This window comes from Numida meleagris, chromosome 2 (genome assembly GCF_002078875.1).
Source record: "Numida meleagris isolate 19003 breed g44 Domestic line chromosome 2, NumMel1.0, whole genome shotgun sequence".
Taxonomy (NCBI): Eukaryota; Metazoa; Chordata; class Aves; order Galliformes; family Numididae; genus Numida; species Numida meleagris.
Window position 1 is genome coordinate 96,944,719 of NC_034410.1, and position 13,006 is coordinate 96,957,724.

The 13,006-nt window shown below is 40.4% G+C and overlaps 1 protein-coding gene across 2 annotated transcripts in view; it reads right to left on the reverse strand.

Moving 5' to 3' along the window:
* Positions 1-13,006, reverse strand: part of RAB31 (RAB31, member RAS oncogene family) — a 58,052-nt gene that overhangs the window by 8,604 nt on the left and 36,442 nt on the right. For both annotated transcript variants that reach the window (XM_021387669.1, XM_021387668.1), the window contains exons 4-6: positions 11,104-11,175; positions 9,583-9,689; positions 5,525-5,634 (exon numbers count right to left, since the gene is read on the reverse strand). In XM_021387669.1, coding sequence (XP_021243344.1) covers positions 5,525-5,634; positions 9,583-9,689; positions 11,104-11,175 — 289 coding nt within the window. The remainder of the gene's footprint in view (positions 1-5,524; positions 5,635-9,582; positions 9,690-11,103; positions 11,176-13,006) is intronic.

The window sequence follows — 13,006 nt, forward strand, 5'->3', positions numbered from 1 at the left end:
TACCTGACAAAACTACCGTTTTGCTAAGGGGCAAGACATCCTCTTGCTACACTGGGGCTTTCCTTGCATTTCTCTCATCTATTCTCTTTTTGGAAATCGGTTACAGCTTGCAGAGGAAGGGGAAATTTTCACTGGGATGTGAAATCCATCTCACTTGGCTCCAAAGTAGCAGCCACAGCTTTCTGACAACATGCTTGCTGAGAAGACCTGCACTGAATCAAGCAGCAATGCAACAGTTAAGCAATGGCCAAAATCCCTTCCTAAAAATGCTAGCTGTATCACAGCAAGGTCAACTTGCAAAGTGTTGCTTTCTGTAACCCACATTACAAAGCACAGCTACCAGGGAAGGGATATCAGGATCAAGCAGGCACATCTTACCCAACACGTCAGGTATGTGCATGTATGACCTTTTGTGCACTTGTAGGACTTAGGACAGTCATGCTTCTTATCTCCCCAAATCCTTTCACATCCTCTGAAACCAGTTTCACCGGTATTTTAGAATTTCCTCATGTGGGTTATAAAATCTGGCCCAGCAGTCAGTCTCTGGTTTCCCTTTCTTCTCCATAGATGCAGTGAAGCAGAATTCTCCCAAGTGACAGCTGACTGCTGTTTACTTCGTGTATTAAATTTTCATGCAAGGTAGCACATATTTACGATAAAAGGATATTGCGTAATTAAACACAGTTATGTTGCAATTATTTTAGTACTTCTAGCAACTCCAACAACAACAAAAATCTTTTAAGCAAAAGCACAGAATTGCAACATTGAAGTTTTTGCTAGGTGAAACAGCAATACAACTACACTTTGCTCATGTAATCAAAATATAAAGAAAGATGACCAATCTTAAATGTATCAATTTAAATAACAGTATGCCTAATGGCTTTGATTACTCAGAGCTCCAATCTTGATCTGAGGTAATTAACGTTGGGTTGTTCTGGTTCACTGTCTGGTTCATGTAGAAGAGCTCTTCTACTGTTGGAGGAAAACCACAACCTCACAAATTTAGAGTAGTCCAAAGGTGAGTAAATTTTGCTTCACTAATTAAAAATTGGAAAGCAAGATGAGAAATAATCCTAGAATACAGCAAGCATAAAGTGTAAAGAATATAATTTCAAACCTAGGTTAGCTAGGGCAATGTTTTTCCATTTTATTCAGAACATTAACACCTCCTCCTACAAAAATTCAGTTATGAGCTTGGGTTCATAGCAAATCACATGCTAGAAGTGGTACATTAATTGCCTTGTAGCACAAGTGTACTTGATTTGCTTAATGTCTATTACAGACCTCTCTAAAGCAGCTCACAGACCTCTGCAAATCAGCAGATAACAGGATGAAAATCACATTAAGCTCTCAAATTGTCCACCTGCTATTCCATCCATGGTAAGGCCATCTGAGTCCGGGGCAAACATCAAGTGTCTGCTGGAAGGGATCCACACTGTCCCACAGACAAACAAGTCACACACTCCTCTGCAGTTTGTTGAGTAGATAACTGGTTAAACTGTAAACCCTACAAGTTTTTTTTGTTTTGGTTTTAATTTCCCAGTACTTCTAGGAAATGAATATTTGGGTTACATTAAATATTCAGTATACCTGCTGCTGGCAAGGCATCAGAAAGTCAATAGCTTAATATATTTGTAACTGAGCATTTACCACATGAAAGCTTGTATCTGGAGACAGAAACTCCCTGCTCTAATTAGCAAGCCTGGTCTAGGAAGAGCTTTCTTATACAGAGATTGCTAAACATAAGCCTGTCTCATTCTCTTGGTAGCAGCATCAGTAAGGCCAAATGTGATAATAGCTCTTCACAAGCTCTCTGCAGAGCAATTCTGATCATCTCATTCCTCAACATCTTTCTTGCCCTTCACAGAAGATGCAGAAATGCTTCAACCTCGGTTCCTTTGGTAGCACAGCGGCCCCCAGTATTTGCCAGACTTCAAGAAACAATGTGCATTCAGCATTTATTTGTTGCCTAAGCACATGTTTATTACCTATTTCATTTGGTAGGCATTCTCCTATTTGCCCTGTAGCTGCTTACCTTTGGACCTGCGGAGGCAGAGGGCTGTTAACCCAGGAGGCATGGCCTCAGCTCCACTGCGTACAGAGGTTGGGTTTGTGCAATCTTCTGCTTCCTATCTGGGGCACCTCCGCACTCAGATAACAGGCAATATGCACACATCGAAGAGAAACAGCTGGGTGTGTACAAGACTCAAATAATGTAACTGGGGCTTATTTTATTTGTTAATTTTATTTGTTAAATGACCAGGTGTCTGAGAATTACGAGGGCGTGATTGCTACTAAATTACAGTACACCTGGGGAAGCTTGTTTAGTCATTTAAAACCAGATGCATAAGCTGCCTTCACAGGCACAATCAGCGGTCAGAGTATTAAAACCCCATAAACAGAAGGGATGAGACAGACCCGGCATGACTCAATGCACATTCACAACCTTACCAATATTTTTAATGCATTCCTGGCATTTTTGCTGTTGCTGGGAGTCAGTACCAGTGACAAGCTCCCAGAAGCTACTGGGGCTACAATTCTCCTAAGGCTGGGAACAAAAAATACTAATAGTAATTGCTTGCATAGACACTTACCTATTCAAAAAATAACAAACAAAACCAACCCAACTACTGGAATGCACATCACTAAGACATACCTCAAAGGTATCAAATCATAAGAGACTTATTAAAAAAACACTTCTAAAAATAATGTAATACAATAACTTCAGAAATTAAGTGACCTATCTATAACCTCTATGATTTTGTCAAGATTTATCTGGTTGCCAGCAAAACAAGCCAGTTTTCACTTCACTTTCCACTTCACTTTCCACCTCCTCTATATCATTGTTTCAGTTGAACTAGATGATCCTAGTGGTGCTTTCCAACCTTAATGACTCTATTATGTAATTTTTTCCTGTTATACTGTTTTGCTCCATTCACAGTATTTTCCCTAGAAAAGAGACAGTTGTCAGCCACTCTAGGAAAGAGAAATGATTAGAATATCCTGTATTCTACCCTTTCTGTCCTCTGCAACTATTTCAAGATTTTTAAAGGGAGGAGTTCTTCACACACAGTGGAATCTCCTCTTAAACCTAGGCTGCAAAACAGGCAATACACAAAGAGAGTCTACCTACAAAAGCCACTGTAAGCAAAAGTTGCTGCCTCTTTGCCAAGAGTCTGGGAAGCAGCACCCAGACCTTCTACAGAAGGACAATGAGAAAAAAAAGACAGAAACTCCAAGGTAATGTGAAAACAAAACCAAAGTACAACCTATCCGACAGCACATGAATAAAATTGTCAGCAGGGTTGGAGACGTGGCCACAGGGAGACTTTATATACAGAAAACACAAATGCTGACATTGCGATTTTGGGGCCAAAGTCAGATTTTTTTGGAAGCCGCAGCCTGATCACTGCAGCCCTAAATACTGAAGTGGTCTACGACATCAGAAAGTTATCCATACCTTTTGCCCAGTCTTTATCATAGCAAGTCATTCTCTTGCTGGTTAAGTACTTTTCACATGGTTTTCACTGTATTTCTGTAAACACATACTACTAAATCTCTCCTTTCTCTCCTTTCAGCACTCGATAAGGTCATGAGTACATTCAGTGAGACCTAATATTTCTATATATAGAAATAATTGCCTGTGGTATTAAGCGCAGTTGCCTGCTTATCTAGTTCATACTAAATTCAATTTAGCTGATTTTCCTCATCTAATATATCCATTATTAGGGGCAGCACACACTGCCAGATGCAGTGCTGCCTATCAAAGACAGAAACTAATTAGCTAATTATGTGGCAAGGATGAGTTCCTCTGCTAGAACATTCACAACTATTAGACACAGGCAATCAAGTAGACTATCTCAAGGAAGAACTGCTTCCTCCAGACAGCCATGTTACACATTCATACTTTTTAGAAGGAGGTAAGAAAAAGGTAGCGTACTCTAGGAATATCCGTTCTCGTTAACTGTTTCAAATACAACCCACACAAGCAAAGCAATTCTTGAGCAGGCTGCGTCTCAAGCAAAACACAGTAGATAACACGAGCTGATTATGATTGAAAGGAGCATTAGGAGTCATCTATCTTGACTTTAGCAAGGCTTTCAACATGTTATCCTACAGTATCCTGATACACCCAGGTTGGGATGTTATAGCCTAGACAGGCAGACTACTAACTGCATGAAAAGTCATCAGACTTAAGGTCACTGGTTAACAGTATCTACCTGTAAGCCAGCTTCAAGTGGAGCAATTCAGGTATCTAGTATAATATATTTTACCAGCAGCCTAAAGGAGAAAAAAAAATATGCACACACTTCACGCTTGCAGACAATACCAAACTCACAAGTCAATACACTCAAGAGCAGGGCTGCTGTCAGAGGGTGTTAGGCTGGAGGGAGGAGTGGCCTAACAAGAGTCTTATGTGATTCAGAAAGGACAAATGCCAAGTCCTGCAAGTGGGGAGGAAGAGCCCCCGGATACAAGACATGTTGGGGAATGGCTGCCCAGGGAGACTTCTTCCAAAAAGGACCAGAGGGCAGGCACTATGCTGAACACAAGCAAGCAGTACACCCTAGCAGCAAAAATGGCCAACAGCATCCTGAGTCATTCCAACAACACTCAAGCCAGTAGATCATGTCAAGCAGTTAGCTCCTTTCTAGACAGTGTACTGCCTGCTAAATAACACATCCAGTCTGGAGCACCATGATACAAGAAAAACGTTGACAGACTGGTGTGGCAGTAGCCATGAATTGAACCAAGAAAGGTTCTGACTTGATATGGAGTTGAGAGGGGAGAGGAGGACATGCCATTGGGAGGATTATTTAAGTACTGGACTCAGCTGCCTGGAGAGGCTGTGGAACCTCTATTCTTGGGCCCAGCTGGAAAAAGATCCTAGTAACCTGGTCTAAATTCACCAGCAGGCCTGCTCTGAGCAAGACGTGGGACTGAAGGTCTTCCAAGGTCCCCTCCAACTCACAAGATCCTGTGATTCACCCCCACTTTCAGCCAGAGACCAGACCTGGAATACCTAGAACAATAACTGAACAAGACATTTTTTCTATCATTGTGAGGAATGTCAGTCTCCTCTTGTTTATAAGATCTGGAGAGAAAATACCGTTTTCAAATGGATTCTACTGCGACAACTATTTTCTACTTATCAGAGCCCTCCAGGCACACTTTTTAAATGTTTAAGCTTTTATCAACATGATGATAAGATCAGTGTTATCTCCTCTATAGCAGACTTGGTCTGAAACAGAAGATGACCAGATGAGGATTTAGACACAGATTTAAAAAGGAAGAGGCTTACCCTGTATCTACAATGTGTACTATGTTTTGCTCTAGAATATTCTAAGTCACTCTTAGTTTACATCTGTATAAACACCAGTCACACCACTGGCCCAGTGCATTTCTTTAAGTTCACGGGAAATAATCTTTTAGATCCAAAACAGATGACTACAGTCAGAAGCCCTCTAAACAATCACTGTTAAAAATAAATATATACATTTTATTTGCAAGTTAATTTACTTACTTATTCCTTGAAAGAGTTCTTCAATGTTAACAGCATTCTTTGCACTGGTTTCAACAACAATTGCACCTATAGATTCTGCATATTCTTTGGCATCCTTCATAGGTACCTCCCTATAAAAAAATAGACAAAAAACAGTTTTTCAAAAAATAATTTAATTTTTTAAAAACTATATCAGTTTCCAAGTTGTATTTGCTCAAATGTTTATCTCAGAATGATTAAAATGTGTTGATAAACTATGGTTTGGTTTCTGCTTTCACCTTGGCCCACATTGGTAACAACTAAATAAATCAAGACAGCCAGATCCAAGGTATGAAAGACCACTGTAAGCTTTACAAAATAATTTGTATCAAAGAGCTCTGGGTTTTTCTTTCCCTGAGCGTGTGTGTAGTAATCTTAGGAAGGCAATCAGTTCCTTGTTCAAATTAACCATTTTGATCACATACTCAATTCCCTTCAAGATCTCATTGCAGTGAGTTCTTATAAACAAGATTATCACATCAGTGCTGTGGGTTTAAGCGCACCAAATATCTCCAGGCACAGCTATTCCCCATCATCCTCCAAAATAGCTTCACTTTCATGCTCTTTTTTCTTTCTTAAACATATTTGACACGATTACAATTCACATCTCAGGTTGTCACAGATGCCTGCCTACCTGAACTTTTCCTAACAGAAACACACTTAAAAAGTGTTGCAGCTGAATGCTGTCAGTCTGCTACAACCCATACATTAAATAAGTTTGAAGGTTCCTGCCGTGAAGTACTGAAATCTCAAAACATGCCCTAGTCAGAAAAGCATTACTACGTTCCTTTTCCCTGCCAAAGAAGTGTCGTCTTTTTCTTGTTTTGTCAGTTAATCAAACTTAAAGCATCAGAATTCCACCAATGACTGACTTGCAGATTTGTTGACCTGCTGTTGAATCCATGCCTGGAAAGAAGTGAGTTAATTGAATGGCAATCTCATTTGTTTGTTCTTTAAACTTGACCTTGATAAGAAAAGTACTGAACACAAGAGAAAGACCTACAACTCTGATGGACCAGCCACTCAGCAGCACTGCCCTCACCGAGTATTCAGTCTATATAGTGTATGGCTGCTGCGGAAGAAAACAGTAATAGCACCACGTGTCTAAGTGCCTCAAATGCACAATAAAGAAATACAGACTCTGAAAGAAATACGAAAGCCATTTATTCCAGAAGCATTGGCAAGAACCATTTCAGAATACAGTTCACTGAGAGGAAAGAAACCAATCTGTGCCATGTCACCGAAGTGGCACCATTCTAAAATCACTGGGGCAATGTCCTTATTTTGCATCCAGCACTTCATATGTGAAGAGTTGGTAAATGCAGTTTACAACGCACAAAACGTCTCTGCTTCAGACACACAGCAAGCCCCACTGCTGACGCTGTATCTACTTGAGCCAGCTGGCAAAGCTCAATCTTACTGTGTCCTTCACTGTCTGCAACCACTTCTCTTCCTATCTTTGAGCAACAGAAAGTGAATGCTGACACATGAACGCATGCTGGAACAGCAGGCTGCCAGTATTGTTTTTCTTCCAGTTGTTCAATACATCAACTGGTGTGTTTTGTGCAGCTTTACTGTTGCCTGCTGCATACCCTGAATTTGCCTCAACACCTTCACCACACCACAGCGATGTACTAATCCAGAGACTCCTAATGCAATTTCTTCCCACTACGAGTGCCTCACACCTTAACACAAGGTACCTAAGTGGGAACACAGTAATGTAATTTCCCAGTTCACAGAGGTATATTATTTTAGCAGGTCAGCTGTTCATGGGAAAGACAGAGAGGCAGAATAATTGCCTGATTTATTACAAATGGTTTCAAAAAAAATAAACTTCGGTAACAGTATCTAGATCCAGAGCTTGCTTTCATTACTCACTATTTATTATGTGTATTTCTACTGCAGAAGGTTCAGAGAAGGCAGCATTCCCCTCAATAATTCTGAAATGGCACCTTGGCCTTCATTATGAAAGGTACTACCACCTGTGGATGGCCATAGAGTTACAAAAAATGGAGCTTAACTACATAATATAATACTCAAACCACACTGAAGGCAAAATTTCAGTGTAGTTATGTAACATGGTCCTGTAATTTGGACAGGAAAGCAAACTTAGGAATTCCAGAAAAAATTAAAACAGCAGTAAGTGAAAGTATTCCAAGGAAGTGCCACAAAACTTGTCAGCTCTCTGACAACATTTCTAAAGCAAGTCTATAAAATTCCAAGGACGCAGGCAGTAAGCATGCCATCCATGGCGGAACTGCTACATACATCAAATGGAGTTATCACCAAAATGGAGTGAAGACCAAAGCAGGAAATTCAGCTGAATTCTCTAAGTAAGGACATGGCACTTTCCCGTGAACGTGATTTGTTAGGAAGGTGCACCATATTTTTACAGAAGTAAACACTACTCAGCTACTGTTATGACTACTGGCTTCTGTAATGTTCAAAAATATTTTCAACGTTTACAACATTTTATTCAATTCCCAGCTCCTGCTTTTGAAATTTTTTCCATGACCTACAAAAGGAAGTGACTATTACTTAAAAGCATACCACATATTCAACAGTACTATACTTAACAGTAATTATAACAAAGATAGAGATTTATATTAATAAAATTGTTTGTCTAGCAGTATAAAATCTTTCAGCATGGGGGGAAGAAGTTTACTTCAGCAGTGCCAAGAACTGCTGATAACCTATTAACAACACTGAGAAAAGCAGCACGACTTCTGACTGACCCAAATCCATCTGGCAGATCACACAGTTTTTAGACTCTAAATGAGGAGAGTAACATGGTCAATAATTAGAAGAAACAGTGCCAGCCTTTCACCAAAGGAAAATAATAACTTCTCATTACTCCCATTCGTCCCTCCTTGTATTGTTTCCTACAGTCATAGAGACGGCAGAATAAAATCAGCTAGAACCTGTTCAGCCAGTCCTCTTTTTTTTTTCCTATTCGTGTTTGTCTGTAAAGCAGCTGTTTCTCTAATTCCCAACAAAACACCTGCCAGAAGTTCCACAAAAGCAAGATGCCAAAAATGCATACAAACAGCAGCTTTTGCATGCTGCACTCATTTTTAAGTTCTCTGCAGCCAAAGACGTATCTCCAATGATTAGAAATACAATGTGATAAATCGGTGACACATTTCACCTATAAGCATTTTTATTGAAGTCACTTTTAAGTGAAAGTAGCCAGAGGATAGATACAGCTGCATGTATTGCAGAAATTATCAGAGTTCTGGAAAAACTGAAAACGTAAGATGCATGAGACTCTGCTCTCTAATTGTCCACTAAAAATCTTTTTAAAGGGGCATGACTGGGTGACTTTAGAAAGAGAAAAGGATAGGGGATACAGAAAAAAACAACTGAAATGAAAAAAACCTCAAAACTTTTCATAATTATGCCAGGGAGAATCAACAAAATGAATAAGATCCGTTAGTTCATTGAGGACAATGAGCACCATGCAAGCACCAAGACATTTCGTGCATGGAAGAGCTGTAGTAGCCAAGCAGGCCAGAAGTTAGCTGATCAGCTGAGGAAAACTTGGTGGGAAAAATCACAAACACTACACGAGGACCCACAGTACTCTCACAACATTTCTGCAATGCAGGTTTTTCTTTACATTCCCACATTATCCTGTTTCGGGTGGAACATATTTTAAAGCTTACTGCCATGGCAATTGCTACCAAAAGGGAGGGACTGGTGGCTGTGGATGCATTTGCAATTAGTGCCATTTGTGATGACCTCTAAGCTTGTTATCCTTGATATTGTTTCATTCCAATGATTCGATAGCTAGAGGGTGTAGATTCTACAAATACAGAAGAAGGACAGTAAAAAAGGAGTTTTAAAAAGTGCATAATTCAAGCTAAGCTATTTCTGGTGAGGTTGCAGATTGGTAGGAACACTGGTGTTTTCAGGAAAAGACTTGATACAGCTGACCAAGATGATACACTACCTCACAGCAAAGCAAACTGGATACCTGAAGGAAGAAACTGCAATCAAAGACACCACAATCAAAGCAAGAACAAAAATGGATGCATTACCTGATATCAGAAAGATCACATTTGTTTCCAGCGATGGCCATTACAATGTTTTCTGGACCATGTTCTTTTAGTTCTTTCACCCATTTCTTCAAAGTATGAAATGAATCCTAAGTCAAAGAAATGATAAAAGCCTAGTTGCCATTGATGTATTTACTAATCTTTTTTTCAAGTCAAAGGAATACAGCTTTGGCAATATTAATGCAATAATAATTTCATAGCTTATAAGGCCAAAAGAAGATTGCTGGATCTAGGCAGCCTGCTTTTCAAACTCCAAGTCATAAGACTGCCCCAAATTAATTCTTCCTTGAACTTGTACTTTCTCCCTCCCCCTCCCCCAAGTAGTACTGAATGTTTTTCTTAAATCTTCATTGATGAAGAAACTGCCACAGCTCTTCTTTTAAGTTTGTTTTGCATCTGATTTCCTTCATTTTTAATGTAAGCTTCATTTGTCCCATTTCAACTTCCGCCTTGGCTTGTCTCAATCACTGTCATGTTTTCAGAACTGTCCAGGAGAGCTTTCAGTGACCCCTTTCTGCCCTTCACCCACCCACACCTCTACAGTCCCAAATCTGTGACCTGGTAAACCCCAATTTACTCATTAGTAAATCTAAGAGAGAGGTGACAATTCAGCTGGTTTTTTTTTCCCCCCTCCAAGTACAAAATTCACTTTCTGATTCCACCTACCTCTTAGTAGCAAGTTTTCCTATTTCAGCACACTAATGAACTAATAGCATTAAAATCGCTTCTGTTCCTAGAAATATTAATTTTAACGCATGGTTGAAATTATTACTGAAATTCAAACTGAGCTCTTAAGGATATTAAAAGCTATTTTCCCCCAGTAGATGAGCATAAAAGTTTGGTCCAAGCCAGTGAGGGTTGTATCAGCATCTCTGCAGATGGAGGGCACCATCAGCCATTTGGGAAAAAACACCCATTGTACTCTAACAGTAAACCCTGAAGATACTGAGCATCAAGAAGTGAAATACATATCCCCTTTTCCACTCCTATTTTCCCCTCTTCAGTTTCCGAGCTGTTCCACATACATTTGGAAAAAGGCTGGCAAAATCAAGTTCTGTTCTTACAACACATTACAAGATTAACCATCAGCCAATTAAGCTACGAATAAGCATCAGTCAAGCGTAATTCATTTTTCCTCATATCTTCTTGGCAAATTAGCCAAGGGGAAAAGTGCCACTGTGCTACAGTAGCCACCATTCTCAGCCACAGGTGATGGGAAAGGAATGGTATTGCAGGCTACCACCCTGCAGCTTAGACAGGGAAATTGAAGTTATCCAACATGCAGCCTCCAACCTTTTGTCTGGACAAAGTCTAAACATCACAGCAGAAGCTGATATTTATTTCTTCATGCAGGCAGACACCTCCATCCAATCTGCACAAACTACAGAAGCATATAAACCCTACTAGCGTTAACATAGAACTACTTCTAAAGTTGCAAGTTTTATCCCAAACTGGGCTGCACAACTAGAGAAGTAGGCAAAAAAACTGAGCCAAAAGTCTTACCTGTTTGGTGATATCATAAACTATCACAGCTGCTGCTGAACCTCTGTAGTACATTGGAGCCAAGGAATGAAACTGTTAAAACATACCCCCCCCAGAAAAAATAAAACACCATGAATAAATCAGAATTATCACAGTTTGTCAGATCACAAAGACGTGTCATGGCTGGACTACAGATCCTCATCCACTACAGACCAGGCCTCTGTAGCAGTTGTCAGTCTCTAATTTTCCTTTAATCCCACCAAATTAATGAGTCAGTCCTCCTTTTTCTCCTGATGCTCTTCATCCTGCTGGATTTATGTAATCAGCACTATAGGCTCTATGCAGCTTTTCCATTACAGTGCATAGACTGAGAAGTTTTGACATGAAGTTCCCCTACTTTTGCAGGCCTCACCTGACAGCACATATACCCGGTAAGCTGGCAAACCCCAACATTTTGTTCTCAAGTTTTAACAGACTGAATTCAGCTTGGGGTTGAGGTTTACAATAACACTGCAAATCAGATAAATGACTCGTTAGAAAACTATGAGCACCAGTCATTTCTAGATATCCCATACTGTAAGTGTGAAAAACATGAGTCCTTGCCATTTGAAGCTGAAGTTACTCTTCAGCTTTTCGTCTCAAGTCAGACATCCTTTAAAAAAAGCCAGCGAGCAATAAATATTATTGTAACAACAGCTTGCCAATCAACAGCATAATTTTCATAATTGATCATGACTAAGCGGCTGATAGAGAATTCCAGCTTATAATTACACAGAGAAAGGAAGTCAACAAGTTTTATTGCTGATTCACCTAAAGCTATTCTTAAGCAAACCAAAAATAAGCTGTCTCAGAAAACACACTTAGGTTCACTGAGCCATTTTGAATACTTTTATGTGTAAAGAAAGGGATCTGTAAAAGCTGCACAGAAAACTGCAGCCAGTAACTAAGGCCAGCTCCTAAATCAGCTTTGTTTTTAGGGCAGGGTATGACTTCCAGTGCATGGTGCCTTTGCACAGGTCCATCTCCTACATCACAAACCTCTGCAGATTCACAAGACAGATCTTTGCCTCAAAATTGTACCACCAGGCTGAGCACTTAGACCTAGGCAGCCCAGGAACGCAGGCTCCATGTTTCACACTACTTCACATGCAACACAAGAAGGAAGTTATCTGTAAGAATCTGAGTCCAGGCCATTTGCCAGTGTGTAAGCTGTTCATCACAGACCACACTCCCAGCCCAAGGCTGGTGCTTTCCCTTACCAAGAGGAAGGATGTGAGCACAGTGAGCATGACAGATGGCCAAGGGCTAAAGTGCACTTGGGGAGCAATGCAGGTGGAATCACTCATTAATAGGAGAAAACAGCAGGAAAGAGGGGTGAGGAAAGGACAGCGGAATCAGTTGAGAAGCCAGGTCTGAAGGAAACAGATCAGCCAAGATCCTGAGGGAGTTGGGTAGATGCCCATCTGCTGGGCTTTTAGACTGTGGCATCACTCCTTGCACACTTAATGCAGTAGATGCTTTCCAGAATTTTTATACCTCCAGATCACTACAGAAATCTCCAGTGTGCTGTATTAAAGTTCCCTGAAAACTGGGGGGGGAGCGTAATGGTGGGAGTTTGATCTGATCTTCCACTGCTCACACATGCCCATTCCAGTCTGTAAACTTCTGGGGAAAAGGTGACATTTCCTACACATACCGATGTGGTTTTAATCTAGGTGACAAGGTATTCACAAATTTCCAAAGAGCTCTCAGAAAGCAGTAATCACACTTCACAGGAGCCATGCAGTTAAAGCTCCCATGCTTCAAATTCCTCCAACACTGGCCCAGAAGGTACACTGGGAAGCTGTACTGCTTCTTGGGAATTTCAGCCCGTTTTCTTTTGAACAGGTGACAAGAACACTTCCCATAATGCTGTTTCACTGAA